The sequence below is a fragment of the Pan paniscus genome, chromosome 18 (assembly GCF_029289425.2).
Source record: "Pan paniscus chromosome 18, NHGRI_mPanPan1-v2.0_pri, whole genome shotgun sequence".
In the NCBI taxonomy this organism is placed as follows: domain Eukaryota; kingdom Metazoa; phylum Chordata; class Mammalia; order Primates; family Hominidae; genus Pan; species Pan paniscus.
The window spans coordinates 94,047,240-94,066,911 of record NC_073267.2 but is presented as its reverse complement, the minus strand read 5'-3'; the positions used below and the strand labels follow the sequence as shown (position 1 = coordinate 94,066,911).

Sequence of the window (19,672 nt, the reverse complement as noted above, 5' to 3'; positions counted from 1 at the left end):
GTTCAGGATTCCAGGATTTGCATCACTTTATCTGCAATGATAATGACATTAAATGCATGACTGATTTTACGTCTATGCCTTTCTTGAAACACTTCAGAGAAAAACACTCTCAAATCAGAAAAAAAAAAGAGGTTTTGGCAGATCATGCACTCCCCAGTATACTTTCGGCAAATAGGGTCACTGTAATTATCACCAATCTTGTCTGAGGGTCCTGTCCTTTGCTATTAGGGCTATGAGATGCCGAAGCGGGGACAGGGGCCCCTGGGTGTGGTCTCAGTCTGACTGACATTGACTTTGACAAGGTGAACCTGGCCACCCTGAAGTCCCAGATTCCTGGCTCACCACACAGTTCATCCAAACTCCATGCCAAAAAGCACAATGAAGTCTTTCAACTTGATTTCCTTGAGTGGGGTTCGAGATGGTTTTAGATACCACCAGGAATCGCTGTGCCATTGTTCTTTCTTTTCTTGGGAAAATTATGCCAATGAGAGCAACACAATTCACTCATCTATTTATTGCCTTTGTGTCCAAAGACGAACACAAATTAAGTCAAACTGAACAGTCCTGGCAGAAGTTCTGGAAGTTAAGGATTCTCAGACAATTCTAATTCAATGCAGTTTGAAAACAGATACAGATGCTCCTTTAAAACAGACACAGATGCTTCTTGACTTACAATGGAGTTATGTACTGATAAACCCCCTACAAGCTGAGAATATCTTAAGTCAAAATGCATTGAACACAGTTAACCTACTGAACACCATACCTTAGCCGAGCCTACCTTAACTGTGCTCAGAACACTTACATTAGCCTAGAGTTGGGCAAAGTCATCTAACACAAAGCCTATTTTATAATAAAATATTGAATGTGTCGTGTAATTTGATTACCATACTGAAAGTGAAAAACAGAATGGTTGGATGGGACCTTGAAGTACAGTTTCTACAGAATGCATGTTGCTTCTGCACCAGCGTAAAGTCTAACAATCTTAAGTTGACCATCGTAAGTCGGGGTCCATCTACACATACGTGGATATAAAACATCCAGTGTTTACTGACCACCTACTATTCTTTAGGGCTGCTCCGACTGCTCTGCACTTATGATTTCAGTCACGCCCCACAACAGCATGTAGTAGCCCCATTTTACAGATGAGGAAACTGAGGCTCAGAGATAGGAAGAAATTAACCCCAGTGTCGCCCAGCTGGGAGGTGCAGAGCTGGGGTTTGCAGCCAGTCTGCTGGCTCAAGAGCTTCGGTCACATGCTAGTGTGACAGGGAAAGGGTAGGGGCCATGAAAGAAGGAGCCGGGCAGGGAGAAGATGTGACGAGCTCTCAGTCAGGCCCAGGTGCTGGGGCTGCTTCCTGGGGCAGGTCGTCCATGGGGGTGAGAGGCGCTTACAGGGAGAAGGGGACTGGGGCAGGAGCCAGGATCAGGGCTGGGGTGCCACACTCACCTGCTTGCCGGCGCTGCTTGACGCACTGCCCACGGTTGGGGATACCTTCGGCCACGTCACCTGGGCTCAGGATGTGGCACTCATAGCCCGAGGGACAGAGCAGGGGTTCGGCCCCATCCTCCGTGGTGCTGCACGCCTCTGCTGCAGGAGGGACACACGCTGGGGTCTAGAAGGCCGACTCCCAGGACAGGTGCACATGCTAGGGTCTAGATGGCAGACTCCCGGGACGGGTGCAGGGAACGCACCTCACCCAGAGAGGCGGCCTCGCCTCTGTACCCCAGGTTCCAGGCTAGGCCCTGGGTCTCACTCAGCGGCATGTGGCACACGTGCACACCCACAAACACGCACACAAACACAGGCAGTCCAAGCTCACCTGATCCCAAACATACTCTCACAGGCTCAGCAACATCCATATAGACATGTTCACGGATACACCCTGAAACACACACTCACCCCTACAGTCGCATGGGGACACAGACACTTACACAAGCAAGTCAGACGCACAAATACACACAGACATAGACGCACGTTCATCCCCACACACAAATCCTGCACACACATATCCACACCCACATACACACACGCTTACCCACACATGTACACTCACAATACAGTCACACACTTTTGCATGCACACACACACAAATATTCAGCCACAGGCACAAGGACAGCCACACAGTTGCATACATGGCCGCACACTCTAGCGGACACAGTCACACAACACACAGATGGACGTGGAGTCAGAAGCACAGCTGCAGGTGTGCAAGGGTGCCCGCTCGCACCTCCTAGGCCTCCAGGCCCCCGACCTGCATGCTGTTCCTTCCAGAAACTGCCCTCTGCCTCCTGGTACCTCCCCCACCCCCGGGGAGGCTTCATCATTAGAGAGCGGTGAACCCCCTAGAATTCTAGGAATTTGAAAACCAACACTAAGCCCCCCCCCTTCAATTATCCATCCAGGAGGAGGCTCCATTCTTGGGGAGAGTCGAAGCCCTTATTCTGTACTGGGCTTTGATTCTGGCCAAGCCCCCAGCCATCAGCCCTTCTGCGCTGGGGTGGGGAGGATCAAAGAGGGCTGAGTGTTTGGCTGAAGGGCCCGTGCATGGGGGACAGCCGGCCTGGTGCTGCCAGCTTTCTGGAAGCAGCTCAGAAGGAGGGATCGAGGCTTCGATGTAGGGTCTGGGCTTTACCCGGCAGGTACCTTGTAACACCTCCTCAGGGCCATCCAGGAGCCAGCCATTGCCACCAAGCCATCGAGGTTTCGGCTGCACCAGCCAGTCTAAGACTAACACAATACAGGGTCAGATCAAGGCCCTCCTCAAGCAGCTGAGAAACACCCAGGCTTGGGGGCTGGGGGCACCCCAACTTCATGACAGCACAGAGGCTCCCCATGGGAGAAATAACTATGGTTCCTGGCACACCTTCACCCTTTGCTTTTAGTGACAGAACCTTTCAATGTGGGCTGGGCACTGGGCCACAAAGCTGGGGACTACCCTTCCCTACCTCCCTTGCAGCTACAAAGATGTGAGCAGCAGTGACCATGCAACTTCCTGTCTCACCCTCCAATCGGGGCTCTCTGCTCCCCTCCCTCCCTCTTTTCCTTCCTGCAGGCTGGGGGCCATTCTGACCATGTGGACAAGGACATCAGTCAGACTGCAGAGTGGCAAGAAGGAAGGAAGCAGGGTCCCTAGATGGCTTTGCAAGCAGAGCTACCTGCCTATCACAAATGTCTGTCTCTGCACTAATAGCTGAGAGAGAAGAAAATGCCTCACAGGTTGGGTTCCTGTATTCATGGGTCTTTTTGTTGCAGCGGCATAGCCTGTTCTCTAACTAATACTTTTTTTTTTAACTTTTAGGTTCGGGGGTACACGTGCAGGTTTGTTGCACAGGTAAATTGTATGTCGCTGAAGTTTGGTGTATGGGTGAAGTTTGGTGTACAGGTGATCCCATCACCCAGGTATAACCAATATACCTGGTTTTAAAAGAAAGAGTCACCCACACAGTTTATGGGAAGGCCTTCAAAAGGCAGGGGTCAAAAACTCAAACGCCTCTAGGGGACAGGTAGATGACATTAAACAGGAAAGCAGACCAGGCAGGGCCACGGCAAATCAGAGAGTGCCTCCTGCCTGGATGAATCAGCTGCTGGTTAGCCCTGACCAGTTATTTCCAATGCTCCCAGACTGTTTTTTCTTTTTTCTTACTGTAAGTTCTTATTCTATTTATTTACTTATTATTTACTTATTTATTTATTTTGAGACAGAGTCTTGCTCTGTCACCCAGGCTGGAGGGTAGTGGCACAATCTCAGCTCACTGCAACCTCCGCCTCCCAGGTTCAAGCAGTTCTCCTGTCTCAGCCTCCTGAGTAGCTGGGATTACAGGCATGCGCCACCACACCTGGCTAATTTTTGTATTTTTGTAGAAATGGGTTTTGCCAGGTTGCCCAGGCTGGTCTTGAACTCCTGGCCTCAAGTGATCCACCCCCTTCGGCCTCCCAAAGTGCTGGGATTACAGGAGTGAGCCACTGCACCTGGACTGTAAGTCTGTATTTTTTTTTTTTTTTGAGACAAAGTTTCACTCTTGTCTCCCAGGCTGGAGTGCAATGGCGCAATCTCAGCTCATTGCAACCTCCGCCTTCCGGGTTCAAGTGATTCTCCTGCCTCAGTTTCCCAAGTAGCTGGGATTACAGGCGCACACCACCATCCCCGGCTAATTTTTGTATTTTTAGTAGAGACGGGGTTTTGCTATGTTGGCCAGGGTGGTCTAGAACTCCTGACATCAGGTGATCTACCCGCCTTGCCCTCCCAAAGTGCTGGTATTACAGGCGTGAGCCACTGCACCCGGCCAAGTCTGTATTTTTAAAAATAGAAATCTTCTGGTTTTTAAGTGTTGACAAGTAATTTTAAAACTTTTTTATTAATGATGATTATTATTATTATTATTCTGTAGAGATAGGGGGTCTCCCTATGTTGCCCAGGCTGGTCCCAAACTCCTGACCTTGCGTGATCCTCCTGCTTTGGCCTCCCAAAGTGCTGGGATTACAGGTGTGAGCCACCGTGCCTGGGCAGAAAACTTTAAGCATGTTGGAGATCAAAACGGTTCTGGGATCACATTTGCTTGTGACCTCTGCATTCGTTTGACTCCAAAATAAGACAAAAATAAAAATTACTAATATTTATCTTTATAAAGAGAATAGAAAAATAATTAGCATCTTTTAAAGTATATTGATGGGTACTGGTAAAAATGCTGGTTAGCTTTTTCTGTAAAGGAGCACTTGCTGATTATACTGATTATAATGACATGAAAGTTGGAACAGCAGAGAAAGGAGCCAGCAGTCTGTGACCTCCGAAACAGGAATGACGCGATGGTTTTTCAGCCTCTATACCCAGCCTTTCGGTTCTTCCCTCCTTTCCACCACCACATCGGACCACGTGTTAGGAAACATTTTCAGGTAGGAAACGTAGTAATATGTGCTGTTTGTATTCTCTTTTGCCTTGATCAAAGGCTTCTGAGCAGCAGGGAAATAAGCAAATGTTTGGAGTAGTGAAACTTGGTCCGGGCTCCCCATCACTCTAGTTGAAGACCCTTAAAGGCCTGGTGGCCCTGGGGTCTCAGCTCTTCATGACCGCACTGGAACTACCTGGGATCACCTCCCAAATAAACAACCTGGGCCCAAGTCCTTGTCTCTGGGTCTGCTTTGGACCCAAATCCAGATGGCAATGAAGAAGTAAGGTTCCTGGAACAGGGCCTGATGTGTTCCACGTCATCTTATCTTAGACCAGTGGTTCTCAATGCAGAGCGATTTTGTTCCCCAGAGAGCATTTAGGAAAGATTAGAGACGCTTTTGGTTGTCACAGCTTGGGGTAGAGGTTGCTACTGGCACCTGGTGGGGGGGGACCGAGGAAGCTGCTGACCATCCTACAGAGCACGGGAGAGCGCCCCCCGCCCCCCTGCCCAGCAAGTAGAATCATCCAACCCCAAATGTCAATATGCCAAGATTGTGAAATCTGGTGTTAGACAGCATTGTTGTTATTACTCACTAGTAGTATGATTGCTGTTCCTGCTGGCCAGTGAATGAGTGAATGAGTCAATATTTATTGAGTATTATATGCCCAGAGACCATTTTAGATGCTGGGGTTACAGCAGTGAATGAAAGACAAACTCCCTGCCCTGTGGGGCTGACCTTCAAGTGGGGAGAGAACAGTCAATGAACAAACAAGTAAAACACAGTCTTCCAGATTACGCTACAGAGAAAAATTAAACAGGGATGGAGGGTTAAAAAATGGCCAAGGAGAGGCTGTCATTTAGAGAGGGAAATCTTTCCTGAAAAGTGGCCTTTGGAAATAGGTCTAAAGGAGGCAAGGAAGTGAGCCATGGGCTGTCTGGGGGAGGATATTCCTGGCAATGAAGGACCCCACACGTGGGTACAGGTGCCAGGGCAGGGGCTCCACATTCCCACACTCACGGCCTAAGGCAATGAACACTTCTCTACAGTCAGACAACTGGATGGAAACTGCAGGTCTGCCTGCTGTGTGACCTTGGGCAAATGATTCATCTTCTCTGAGCTTCAGTTGTGACACAGGGCTGATAACAGTCATCTCATCAAGCTGTGTGAGCATGAAACGAGATGATGTATGAAAAGGCTATTGGGAATGCCATGTACAGTTGTATCATCTGTGCACTGCTCAAAAGCTCCTGCTCTAGGCAGGAAGCAAGGCTAGAAGCCCCATGCCAGGTCACATTCCAGAGGAAGGGGCACCATTTTTGATAAGTCCACCAGAGGGGAGTGCCTTGATGTGCTTGTCCACCATAAGGAGCAACATTTAGTTTTTCTTATGAAGGCTGAGTAGGAGGCTGCCTGGCCTGGAGCAGCGGCCAGTTCCTGCCCAGAGGCAGTACTGAAATAGTCCCTGTCTGTCTTGATGAGCATTATAAGACTGTAATTATGAGCACGATTAAGTGTGCTGAGTCCCCTGTCATCGCTGTGACCTCACCCCAAAGAAAACAAAGTGAGGTCATTCTTGCCATCTCTGACTCTCCTCTCAGCCTTGGGAGGAGGGGCTGGGCCACCTTCTCGAGCCGCCTTCCCTAATTAAGGCCCATGGGAACCCACAGCCTCTCGCAGAAGGTACAGTCCAAACAGCTGTTGTTATCACCCTGAGCAGAGCCGAGGGTGGAGAAAACTTCCTTGCCCCAAATCCTACCCGCTTAGGGGCACATTTTCCCCAGGAAATAGCTACTTGTCTACCCTACTCCCCACTTACTGTCCCCGACGGGGTCACCTCCTTCCCTTCCCAAACCTTCTCTTCAAAAGGGATCTGAAACTCCATCCTGCCAATGATGAATCCCTGAACATTGTTTCTCCCCGAGAGGTTGGCATCGTGATTCAACACACATCTCATTATCTGCTCCCAGCCCTGCGCAGTGCTGAGCACTTTGGAGTGGCAGGCCCACCGTGAGCTGCACGTTGTCTTTTCTTTTCTTTTTCTTTTTTTTTTTTTTTTTTTTTTTGAGACAGAGTCTCACTCTGTCACCCAGGCTGGAGTGCAATGGCACAACCTTGGCTCACTGCAAGCTCCACCTCCTGGGTTCAAGTGATTCTCCTGCCTCAGTCTCCCAAGTATCTGGGATTTGAGGCTCCTGACACCACGCCTGGCTAATTTTTGTATTTTTAGTAGAGACGGGGTTTCAGCATGTTGCCCAGGCTGGTCTTGAACTCCTGACCTCAGGTGATCCACCCGTTTCACAGGAGAGGAGACTCAAAAAAGTGACAGCTGGCCGGTGGATCTGAAGCCACGCACCCGCTCCTCTCTGGGGCACGCCCCATCTGGATTGCTAAGCTCCTGGTCTCCACCTCAAATACCCCAGGGCCAGGCATGAGAAGTGTGGCGGGCCTGGTGGGGTGATGGGGTGAGTGGGAAGCTAGAGGACACCTCCTCATCCAGGGGCACCTGAGGTTCCAGCTGGTGGCAACCCAGGGAACATGGTCCGGTATTTTAAAGAAAAGCCTCGAATCTTGATCTTTTAAATGAGAAATCCCACTGCACCCGCATCCTATCAGCGGGCATTTTCCCGGGAATGGGTGTCTGCTGGACTGTGGCTCCCTGGAGGCATCTAGGGTCCCTGCCCCCATCCCATTTTCATAGGAAGTGGCATTTTCTCTGGTAAGGGCATCTCCTACAACGCAGGGCCCCAGGGGCAGTGGGACACACAACAGCTGCACAGCAGCGCCACGCCTGCTCAAGGAGCGCCCGTCCCAGTTCACAGGTGCGCAGTGGAGGCGCCCGAGACCCGCCCAGGTGGCCCAGCTTTAAGCCCAGCTCCTTTCTTCCCCTCCCCCGGGACAGCTCTGTTTACCTGTCCTTCTCCCTCAGCCCCCTCCCTCGGGCCCAGGACCTACCTGGCGGGGGCGGCACAGCTTCTAGGCAGGCGTAGGCGCATCCGTTGTAGCAGCAGCGCCGGTGCCGCGGGCACTCGGAGTCCGCCTGACAGCGCGCGGCCTGGCAGGCGCCGGGGGGCAGCGTCCGCGGAGGCGGCGGGCAGCGGTCTGCTCGGGGCTGCCGGGGGCCGCCGGGCGCGCCCGCCTCCTCGGCCTGCGGGGAGAGGGCGGTGTCAGCAGCTCTGGGGCGCGCGTTCGAGTCCCGGCGCCACCCGGAGCTTGCAAGGGGGTGGGCAGTGCGCCGGGCCTCTCTGAGCCTGCGTTTCCTCTTGTGAGAAACAGCAAGCAGGCAGAGCCAGCCTCGGAGGGCGGCTCAGAAGGTCAGAAGATACCATGTATCTTTTTATAACAGTCGGCACGAAATAACTGAAAGCCCAGAGCAAAAGGATAAGCGAATCTTGGTGTGTTTGCTGAGGGACAATTACTTAAGTATCTACCCCGTGTGAGAGAGAGATGATATATAATACATAATATATGTGGTATATATGTGTATATACATATGTCTGCATGTATACATATACGTACACACATGTCTATACATATGTATATGTACATATGTGTGGATTTCTTATAATCCATGTTTATATAGAGCTTTGAGAATTTACAAATTATACACAGAATCATTAAATCCATGCAACAACATCGATACATCTCAGAAAATAAAGAAAGGAAAAAAGCCAGATCAAAAGAGAACACCACAGTGGGATTCCACTTATATTTGCAGCTCAAAAACAGGCCAAGCTGATGTCTGGCATGAGAAGTCAGGAATCTGGTGGGCAGTGACTGGCTGGGAACACGTGGTCTTGGGACTGGCTCTGTTCTGTTTCTTGGTCTGGGGGCTGGTTACATGGTGTGTTTATTTTGTGGGAATTCATGGAGCTGAACACGTAGGATTTATATGCTTTGAAGTATTTTTTGTTTGTTTTGTTTTGTTTTTGAGACGGAGTTTCGCTCTTGTTGCCCAGGCTGGAGTGCAGTGGCGCGATCTCAGCTCACCACAACCTCCACCTCCTGGTTTCAAGCGATTCTCCTGCCTCAGCCTCCCGAGTAGCTGGGATTACAGGCATGTGCCACCACACCCCGCTAATTTTGTATTTTTAGTAGAGACAGGGTTTCTACATGTTGGCCAGGCTGGTCTGGACCTCCTTACCTCAGGTGATCCGCCTGCCTCGGCCTCCCAAAGTGCTGGGATTACAGGTGTGAGCCACCGCGCCTGGCCCGAAGTATTATGTTTTAATAAAAAGTTCAAAAATAAGATATAGGGGCCAGGTGCTGTGGCATACACGCGTATAATCCCAGCATTTCCAGAAGTCAAGGTGGGTGAATCACTTGAGCTCAGAAGTTTGAGACCAGCCTGCCCAACATAGCGAAACCCCTTCTCCACTAAAAAAAAAAAAAAAAAAAAAGGCAGTCAGACATGCTCATTCTCTCCTGTAGTCCCAGGTACTTGGGAGGCTGAGGCGGGAGGATGTTTGATCCCAGGAGGTCAAGGCTGCAGTGAGCTGTGATCGCACTACTGCCCTCCAGCCTGGGCAATAGAGTGAGACCCTGTTAAAAAAAAAAAAAAAAAGTCCGGGCGCAGTAGCTCACACCTGTAATCCCAGCACTTTGGGAGGCCAAGGCAGGTGGATCATGAGGTCAGGAGATCGAGACCATCCTGGCTAACACAGTGAAACCCCGTCTCTACTAAAAATACAAAAAAAAAAAATTAGCCGGGCGTGGTGGCGGGCACCTGTAGGAGAATGGTGTGGACCTGGGAGGCGGAGCTTGCAGTGAGCCAAGATCGTGCCACTGCACTCCAGCCTGGGTGACAGAGTGGGACTCCGTCTCCAAAAAAAAAAAAAAAAAAAAAAGATAGAGTACTGTACTTAACATATAGGAATATGGGTGAGTGACCAATAAGATCAATATTTTAAAGGTAAGACCGAGAAAGTTTAAGCCACCAGGCAAACTGCCCTGGTTCCCCTGACACCAGACCCCATCCACGCCCAGTAACACTGTTCTGCTTCTATGAAAATGGGGTGCGTGGTGAGCAGTTTGTGCTCATTTGCACACACACACAGAGTTAGATACAGGATAGATTAATTGAAAAAAACCACCTTGGCTTGCGCTGCCTCCTGGCCTCTGCCTAAACTGTTCCTTTAATCCAAAATGCTTCACCTACTTACCTCCCCACAAGTCCTCCCCTAACATATTCAAAATCTGGCCCCCTTGTGCTGGCCAAGTACATAGGGCATATCTGCAAATTGGAATAGTAGACAGCCATGAAAACCTGCCTTTAAGGTGTTGGCAAAAAATGAAATAAGACTCAATGTGCCACATATGAAAGATCGCCAGGATATAGCGGCTCATGAAGAAAACCATGGTTCGGAACAGCGTGTAGGCTCTGCCCCATCTGTGGTTTTAAAAAATGCACACAGATGTAACATATATATATATATATTTGCATAGGCTGAGAACGTTTTTGGAAGGATACACAAGATCACACAAGAAACCATTATGAAAGGTGCCTTTGGAGAGAAGAATAGGGTGTAAAGCTGAGAGAGATTTCTTACTATTGTATACCCTTCTGCAGTGGTTCAATGTCTTTTTACCGTGTACACATTACTTCTTCAATTTAAAGACAGTCCCCGTGCAGAGCGAGGGCACATCATCCAAGTCCTGGCTTAATCTAGACTTGACTCACAGAACCTCACAAAGCTACTGAAGCTGCTTTGATGACAATGTGGGCGCCGTCACCTCCAGGCCTTTGCCCGTGCTGTATCCTCTGCCGAATGCCCGTTCCTTCAGGTCTTCCAGAGGGACCATTCCCCGAGACTCAAATCAGCGCTCAAGGCTGGGATGTGCTTCCTTAACACCAGCCCTCCCAGGCCAGGGTTAGGGCCACGCCACCCCCCTTCTATGTCCCACACCCACCCTCCCTTGTCACTCTTTCTCGGTGTCTTAATAGAAATCCGCCATCGCATTTAACCAGTGAGCGACCCCTTCAAGGGAGGGCCTCGAGCCTCCTGTGTCTCTTTCTGCACATACAGTTGGCTGAATAAAGGTCCCCAAAGACACCAGGCCCTACTCCCTGGAATCCTAAATGCAAAGGAAAAAGGGTCTTTGCAGACGCAATTAGGTTAAGGATCTTGACATGGGGAGATGATTCTGCATTTTCCAGTGGGCCCTAAATCCAGTCACAAGTGTCTGAGAAGAGGGGAGCAGAGGGAGATCACACACACACACACACAAGCACGCCCCACACACACACATGCACACACGCATGCACACACACATGCACACAAGAAAGTCATGTGAAGAGGGAGGCAGAGATGGCATCTACAGACCAAGGAGTGACCATGATTGCCAGCAGCCAGCGGAAGAGGGATTGGCAAGGAAGGAACCTCTGGAGTTGGGGGGGGCGCGGCTCTGCGGACCCCTTGATCTCAGTCCAGTGAAACTGATGCTGAACTTCTGGCCCCAGAACCACGAGACAATTCATTTCTGTTGGCTTAACCACCCCTCCCACCCCAGTTTGTGGTCATTTGTTATGGCGGCCCCTGGAAAGTTGATATCTGTCCCTCTGCCAGGCACATTCTATAAATGAACCCCACCCCAGGCCCAAATCCCCATCAGTGCCTCCACAGTGGCCCCGTCCCCGGCCTCGCTGCCTCCAAATCCATCCATTCTCCAAACTGCTGCCCAAAGAGGCTTTATGAAAGGCACCTGTGGATTTGGTCACCTCTGTGTTCCAAGGCCCCAGAGGCTTCCCAGCACCCTCGGGACAAAGTCCCAGCTCCCCACTCGACCTCCGAGCCCTGTGCCAACCAGGTACATGTTACTTTTTCAATTTAATAACTTAGATATAGGATACATTGGCCTCATCTCATCGCCCCGACCCTCCTTGTCCTTACATGCCAGCAAACTGCCCTCCCTCCTCCCCACGCCCTCCAAGCACATTCCTCTCTTCAAACCGTTTCCTCCAGCTGAGCTTGTCTCATCCAGCAGAGCAGAGGGCAACCACAGCGGGCTCCGCAGCTAATGGGCTTGGTTCAAATCCCGGCTCTAGGGCTTAAATCCTCTCTGCCACTCACTTGCTGTGTGACCTTGGGCAAGCATCAGTTTCTCCCTATAGAACTTCCCTCCTGGGGTATCCTGAGTCTGCACCCAGGATGGTGTCTACACCCAGGATGGCATCTATGCCCAGGCTGGTGTCTACACCCAGGCTGGCGTCTACACCCAGGCTGGCGTCTACACCCAGGCTGGCGTCTACACTCAGGATGGCATCTACACCCAGGCTGGCGTCTACACTCAGGATGGCATCTACACCCAGGCTGGCGTCTACACTCAGGATGGCATCTACACCCAGGCTGGCGTCTACACTCAGGATGGCATCTACACCAAGGATGGCGTCTACACCCAGTCTGGTGTCTACACTCAGGATGGCGTCTACACCCAGGCGGGCATCTACACTCAGGCTGGCATCTAGCACAGTGCCACCGATCATCATTGGCACGTGCTGGTCCTCTGCCTGGAAGGCCTCCCATCAGCTTCTATTGGCCAAATCACCCTTTAGTCCTCAGCTTAAACGGCCTTCTGAGGGCAGCTTTCCCCAGACTCGTCGGGATGTTTCTAGTATGAGTCTTCTTCATTTTTAGGCCCTCGCCACCCCACACTGACAGCAGAGGCTGTGTCTGTCCCTGCCTGGCTGGGGCCGAGTGCAGTCCTTCCTGCGTCCCTATCTGGGTAGCTGCAAACTGCACGCGGTGTCACCAGTGCCCTGCAGGGGGCACCAGGTCCCCGGGAACAGGTCCTGGCCGGGTGCCCCTGGGAACCGGTGGGATCACCAAGACCAGAGGTTTTCAGCTGCCCCCAGGGAGCCTCAGGGCCTGAGACTGAGGGCATGAGGGTCAGAGAGCAGGAATGGCCAAGCAGGAGGGCGGGTGGTGCGGCAGGAAAGCCTGGGAGGGGGGCCCCTGGCCCCCATCCCTGCTTCACCCAGAGAAGCCTTCTTTTCACTCTTGTAGACATTGGCTGTTAAATTCACGAAAAGTGAAAATGACCACTAAGCTGGCATTTGGTGGATATGGAGACGAGGCCTTAAGGAGGTGAATGGTTTTCCCCAAAGACAAAGGGGAGACCAGAGCGTGGATCAGTCCTTTTATCACCCCTTTCTCCGCCCAATCTCCCTCACCCCTGTAACCACCACCAATAACTTTCCAGCCGCAGCAGGTGCATAATCCCACACCATTAGCTCTTAGTTCATTTGCTGCAGAATTAACTACATTGGACCCATGTTGGGGTCTGCAATTTTTAATCCTGATATAACATGACAGGCGCCCCAGCCTCCTTCGGAGGGTGGTTAAGAATACACCGTACGTCGTTGGGAGGGGGCGGCTTATTTTTCCGCCCAGCTTATTTTTCGATGAAGCCTCATTTATGAAATTTAATGGAACCTGGTGATCAGAAGCAAAACACTTTTCACCCACTGCAAATGCCTCCCAGTCCTGTGACTTCCTTAATGGCAGCCCCAGACGGGAGGGTACGCAGAGATCAATTTTAGCTGTGCCGCTGTCTCAGAGGAAAATTCAAATGTCATTTCTCAGAATTTGGAGAGAACAAAGAGATAAGCGCCTTAGAAGCCACATCTCCCAAGTTATTTACTGCGTGGCTGAAACAACAGATGGTCGTGAGTGATAAAGCACTGATTTCACTGAGAGGCCCAGATTAAAGGATTACATGTTTTGAAAAATATTTCATGTCACGCAAGGTGACACTCAAAGAGGGTTCCAAACACAGGGCATTTTCTGGACTTCTGGGAAATAACTTTTACTCAGAGAAACAAACAGCTTACCCTCCAATTTATCCCTGGCCCCCATGGGTTAAAGGAGTTAACAGCCAAGGTTCTTGGCCTAGAGGTTGGACTGGAATTGGCTCCCCTGACCCCCTCCACGTCTCTGACCTCTCTTCCAGCACTCCCCTCCTTACTCATTCTCTCCAGCCACCCAGTCCCACCTCTGGGCCTTTGCACTGGCTCTTTCCCCGCCCACCCACCATATCTGCCCGGCTCTCACCTACTCGGGGTCTGCTCATACAGCCTTCCCTTCCCCCTCTCCCTGCTTTGTGGAGCTTCACGCACCTCATCACCCTTGGGTGGATTGTGTATTATGAACTCATTTGTTTGCTGTTTTTCTCCCTCCTAGGGACAGGAACTTGGTTTTGTTCTTACCTGTGTCCCTGGCTCCTAGAACAGTGCCTGGCACATAGCAAGTACTCAGTAAATATTCTTCGGGTGGAATAAAAGCTGTGATGATGATGATGATGATGAAGATGAGGATGATGGTGGTCAACAGACCCTGGCAGTTTGCCTGGCACCCTTCTAAGTGCTTAACATGCATTAACTGGCTGATCTGCACATGGGCCCTGTGCAGTGGGTTCTGCAGAGCAGGGGTCCTGCACAGGTGTGGGGGCAGCCCTTTGTGTTTGTGTAAGGCTGTGCTATGGGCAAGCGTCATCACACTCCTATGCTCACTTAATGCGGATGTGAACTAGGGGAGTGGGTCTTGATATCCCACACTCCAGAGATGAGGAAAGATGCTTTCAAAAGGTAAAGCTGGACTCGGCCGTCCTCAGTTTCTGAAGATTCGCTGCTCCTCCTGGCCCTGGAGGCTTCCGCACACTGTTCCTTCCACTCGGAACGCTTCCTAACTCTTTTTCACAGCTGAACCTCCACACTCTTTGGGGCAAGAACTTAGGAGCCATATCCCAAGATGGAAGGGACCGAAGCTCATGACCTCTTATACAGCAAAGGCTGCTTTGCACAGGGATTAAGGGCTCAGGTGTAGGAGTCTGACGCGTCTGGGTTTGAAGCCCATGGCTGTGCGATCATACAGGAAAATCACTAACGTATCTGAGCCTCATCTGCAAAATGGACACAAAAGTAATACCTGCTGCCGATGTTTGTGGCGAAGATCAAAAGAGACCACACCTGCATGTGCTCGGCTCAGCACGGGCAATGCTAATCCATAGTTCACCTGATTTTTATTCCTTTTATTATTATTATTATTATTATTATTTTGAGAAAAGGTCTCACTCTGTCACCCAGGCTGGAGTGCAAGGGCACGATCTCAGCTCACTGCAACCTCCGCCTCCCAGGCTCAACCAGTCCTCATGCTTCGGTCTCCCAAGTAGCTGGGACTACAGGTGCCCGCCACCACGCCTGGCTAATTTTTTGTATTTTTAGTAGAGATGGGGTTTTGCCTTGTTGCCCAGGTTGGTCTTGAACTCCTGAGCTCAGGTGACCTGCCTGCTTCAGCCTCCCAAAGTGCTGGGATTACAAGCGTCAGCCACCACGCCTGGCTCCTTTTATTTTTAATCAATGGACTCAGAAGCCTCTCCTCCCACAGTAACTTCATTCTTCATCTCTTCCAGTCTTTCTTCATTTCCGCTGTATCCTCCCTCAATTCACTCCCAGATGATTTAGTGAACACCCACCATCTCCGTAGCGTTAGGTTAGATGCTCAGCAGATGCAGAAGAAACCTTAGGAGCTCCAGTCCAGCTGAGGCTGCAGACACACGTACGAGAAACCCACCAGCAACAGTGAAAAGTGGGATTGGATATAACCTCATCATTTCTGGATAAGACCAGGGCAAACAACTCGCAGAGTTCCTAAGAGAAGGGGCCATGCGGAAACAGCCACCCAGCATGTGCAAGAGCACTGCCCTCGGAGGACCACCTGAAGTCGCCTCCAGCCCTGCCCAGTAGGAACCACTGCTGTCCCCATTGCATAGGTGAGGAAACGGAGGCACACAGTCACCATACACAGACACCAGGCTTAGAGCCTGGGCTGTGTGATTCATGCTTATGGCAAGGGAGGCAGCATTTAGTAAGCTCTTACTGTGTGCCAATGCTGTGCTGGATCCTCACATACTGAATCTCCAGTATCACCCTCTGGGGCTGCTGCTATTCTAAACCCACTTAATTGATGAGGAAACTGAGGCACAAAAAAACTAAAAGCATTTGCCCAAGAGCAAGCAGCTGAGAAGAGTCAGAGGCAGGACTCGAACCTGGGTCTGTCCTACTCCTCCATGGGCGTTCCTGACCCAGGAGCCTGGAACTGGGAGTTGCTTCCCAATGGTGCCTGTCAATTTCTTCCCATTCTTTCAGTCCAGGGGCTCCCTCCCCCTCCCAAAGTGTTCCCTCTGCCCTCCTGTGGCCCAGCCCCAGCTCAGGGTGGAGTCAAAACGGGGGCCCCCAGGTACACATTTGTCCTGGCCCCCTCTTTGCAGCCCTTCCCTCCCAGCTTATGTTGCCTCTCAGATGAAAACAAAATAATGCCACATGAAATCCCTCTGAGAAAGGAGGACACTCACCCCAGACGGACGACACCTTCGTGAAAACCGCAGAGCAACCCGTAATTTCCAGCTTTTATTTTCGTTCCTGCTCAGGGATTGTACAGTAAGTCTATTTCAAAGTAGCCACTGAGCACACATTCATGGTACAACTTAGACAAGAACCCTCCGGTTCTGTATGCCTTACCTGGATAAAAATGATTCCTGGCCGGGCGCGGTGGCTCACACCTATAATCCCAGCACTTTGGGAGGCCAAGGCAGGTGGATCACCTGAGGTCAGGAGTTCGAGACCAGCCTGGCCAATATGGTGAAACCCGTCTCTACTAAAAATACAAAAACTAGCCAGGCGTGGTGGTGGGTGCCTATAATCCCAGCTATTCAGGAGGCTGAGGCAGGAGAATCATTTGAACCACGCAGGCAGAAGTTGCAGTGAGCCAGACGGCACCACTGCAATCCAGCCTGGGTGACAAGAGTGAAACTATATGACCTTTTGTTCACATAGATGAACAAAAATAGATTTGCAAAGCCATTCTGCCACTGATATCCCTAGGAAGCAGGTGGGGAAATGCCCATTTTGGGCTGCAGCAGTGGGAACCCCAATTCAGCAAGTCCAAGTCCAGATTCAATTAAAGCAAACAAGCTGGATATGCAACCAAAGGAGGCTGGATACATAAGTGAAGGCACAGGGAACACCAGGCAGGCCTTAGAAAGGAAGATGCCGACCCACCATGTTAACCTACTTCCCACAGATTATTAAGTGAAAATGCAACATATAAAACAGTGTGAATAAGACAGACAACATATAGCACATACTGGATGATTCCATTTCCATGAAACGTCTACAACAGGCAGATCCATAAAGACAGAAAGTGGATTGGTAGTTGCCAGAGGCTGCGGGAAGAGGGAAGGAGGACTGACGGCTAATGGCTGCAGGGTTTCCTGTAGGGTTGATGGGAACGTTCCAAAACTAGGCAGTTAGGACGGTTGCATGAGTCTGAGTATACTAAACACCACTGAATTGTACCTTTGAAAGGGTGAATTGTCTGTCATGTGAATTTCATTTCAATAAAAGAAATTTGAATCAGTACGAATAAAATACCACTAAGAGAAAACACGTGTGCTGTGTGTAACTGCTTCATGAAACAATCTAGACAGACACCCCAGAATGCCACCAGAGTTTACATCTTGGAGGAAGAATTCAGATCATTTCTACTAATTTATAACTTTCTGTGTTGCCTGACTTTTTTTTTTTTTTTTTTACAGTAAACATCATTCTTTTAATAATCAGTAGAAGAATTTATAAACCACTTCCATTTAGGGAAAAAGAATCCAATCTCCAGAGCTGCCACCAAAGCTACCCACATGCCTCCCCCAGTGCTCACCACCCCCTTCCTTCCACATGCAGGAACTTTTACCCTTCTTTGGAAAGTTCCAGCAGCTTAGCGGCCAGACCAATAAAAATGCACCCCAGCACTAGTTTGCGTGGTGGAGGAAGAAAGCCAGTTTTCCTCTAAGCATTACTTGCTCTTCCTCTGGAATTTGGACGTCAAACATCTAAAAATATGTCGCTCCCTGGAACAGTGGGCTTAGAGTTCAGTGTGCGTAGATGAATGCCATTTCCTGGTGCCCGGGGCCCTTAACACTGGGCCCTGGGGACAGAATTTGGCACAAGGTTAATGGGACTTCCTCAGAGGGAGACCAAAAAAAAAAAAAAAAAAAAGAAAGAAAGAAAGAAATTCACAAGACGGCAAAGTCGACCAAGTCTTCCCAACAATGTCATTGTCAGTCACTGCACCCGAGAGTCCTCTAGAACTTTCCATCCCTTCTATTCTGTTCCGGAAGGTTTTAACATAATTTATTCATTCATTCAATAGTAAATTCATAATTCCCAGGCCCACTGCGTTTCGGGCGCTGGGCTGGATGGAAATGGGGAGTTCCGAGTTGAACAAGAAGACGTTGGCCCTGACTTCACGTGGCTGTTTCAGGACAAGTCAGAGACATCACACAAAACAGCACACAGATAAGGCGAACGAATTGCTTTTTGTGGTCATCTGCAAAAGCAGTTAGAGAGAAACCTAAACAAATCATGCCAATAACAACAACAGAGCAAAATGCTAAGAAGGAAGAGCTGGGCTGTTATGTAAACATTTAAGGGAAATCATAATGGGGCATTCAGGGAGAGGCCTCGGAGGAGATGGGCGTGAAGCTACGATGACCCACGAGCCGGAGGGGGCACCGTGAGCGTACACTTGCTGAGAGGCTGCCTCTCGGTGCTGGGGACACAGAGGACTCACAAGGACTCTATGTGCCATCGCAGAATTCCCGAGAGGTGCCTCAGGTTCTCGCTGCTTTTTAGAAAAATTATTGTGGTAAAATATATATAACACGCAATTTTCCATTTCAGCCATCTTAAGTATGCGAGTTGGCGGCATTAATTAGATTTACGATGTGTGCAACCACCTCCATGATCTATTTCTGCGGCTTTTCCATCACCCCAGGCAGAACCTCTGTTCTCATCAGACAGCTGCCCCCTATTCCTCCCTCCCCCAGCCCCTGGCAACCAAGAATCTCCTTCCCGTCCCGCTGGATTTGCCTCTTCTGGACGTTGCATCCAAACAGTGTCACACACCCGTGGCCTTTGTGCACTCAGCATCATGTCTTCGAGGTTCATCTGTGCAATGGCGTGTGTCCAGGCTCCGTACCTTTCTATGGCTGAGTTCTAGTCCCCTGAGTGGACAGGTGCAATGTGCTCACCCCATGGGCATCCATCTGCCTCTGCCCTGTGGCTGTAGTGAGTCCTGGCACAGAGGTGTCCTGCTTTCCTGTCTCCCTCTCCCGAGTGATAACCACACAGGGACCTGGGATGCTTCTTTACTCGTTGATTTCCACCTGGAATTTCAGGGCTGGGACCTCAGATGAGGAATCTCAGTCCCAGCGAGGAGAAAGTGATTTGCCCAAGGTCCCCCTCAAAAGTCAGCTATTCATGGACTTTTCATTCCTTCCAGTCCCCCCTCCATGCCAGGTTCTGGGCTAGACACCAGGGTGTGGCCAAGCCTACAGTGAGTTTGCTTCCCATCAGTACGACATATCCCCTCTCTCCAGCACCCAGGCAGCTCCGGGGCTTTTCTGGGGTTCTCAACAATGAGCCTTGAAAACCCCCTCCTGGGTGGTGCTGGGGGTCTCCGGAGCCCACTGAGCACCCGCTGACCCCCAAGACGTAGGCATCTTCATAGTCTTGATGATGAAGTCCCGCAGGGTGTGAGCTCACCTGGTTCAAGGAGCAGAGAAAGCTCCCAGACTCTGGGGATATAGTGATAGCCCCACTTGTCCCCAGCCAAAACAGCACAGATAAGTCATTCTCTGCAATGGCCTCAGTTTCCTTATCTGTGAAATGTCTCATTGCCAGTTGCAACCAACAGAAGCTGACTCCCTCGATGCCCAGAGCAGACTGTATTCGTG

At 50.4% G+C, this 19,672-nt stretch overlaps 1 protein-coding gene across 1 annotated transcript in view; it reads right to left on the bottom strand.

Moving 5' to 3' along the window:
• WFDC1 (WAP four-disulfide core domain 1) overlaps nt 1-19,672 on the bottom strand; it is a 43,878-nt gene that overhangs the window by 9,037 nt on the left and 15,169 nt on the right. The window contains exons 7-9 of the mRNA XM_034940834.3: nt 7,841-8,033; nt 2,645-2,728; nt 1,448-1,588 (exon numbers count right to left, since the gene is read on the bottom strand). Of these exons, the coding sequence (XP_034796725.3) occupies nt 1,448-1,588; nt 2,645-2,728; nt 7,841-8,033 (418 nt within the window). The remainder of the gene's footprint in view (nt 1-1,447; nt 1,589-2,644; nt 2,729-7,840; nt 8,034-19,672) is intronic.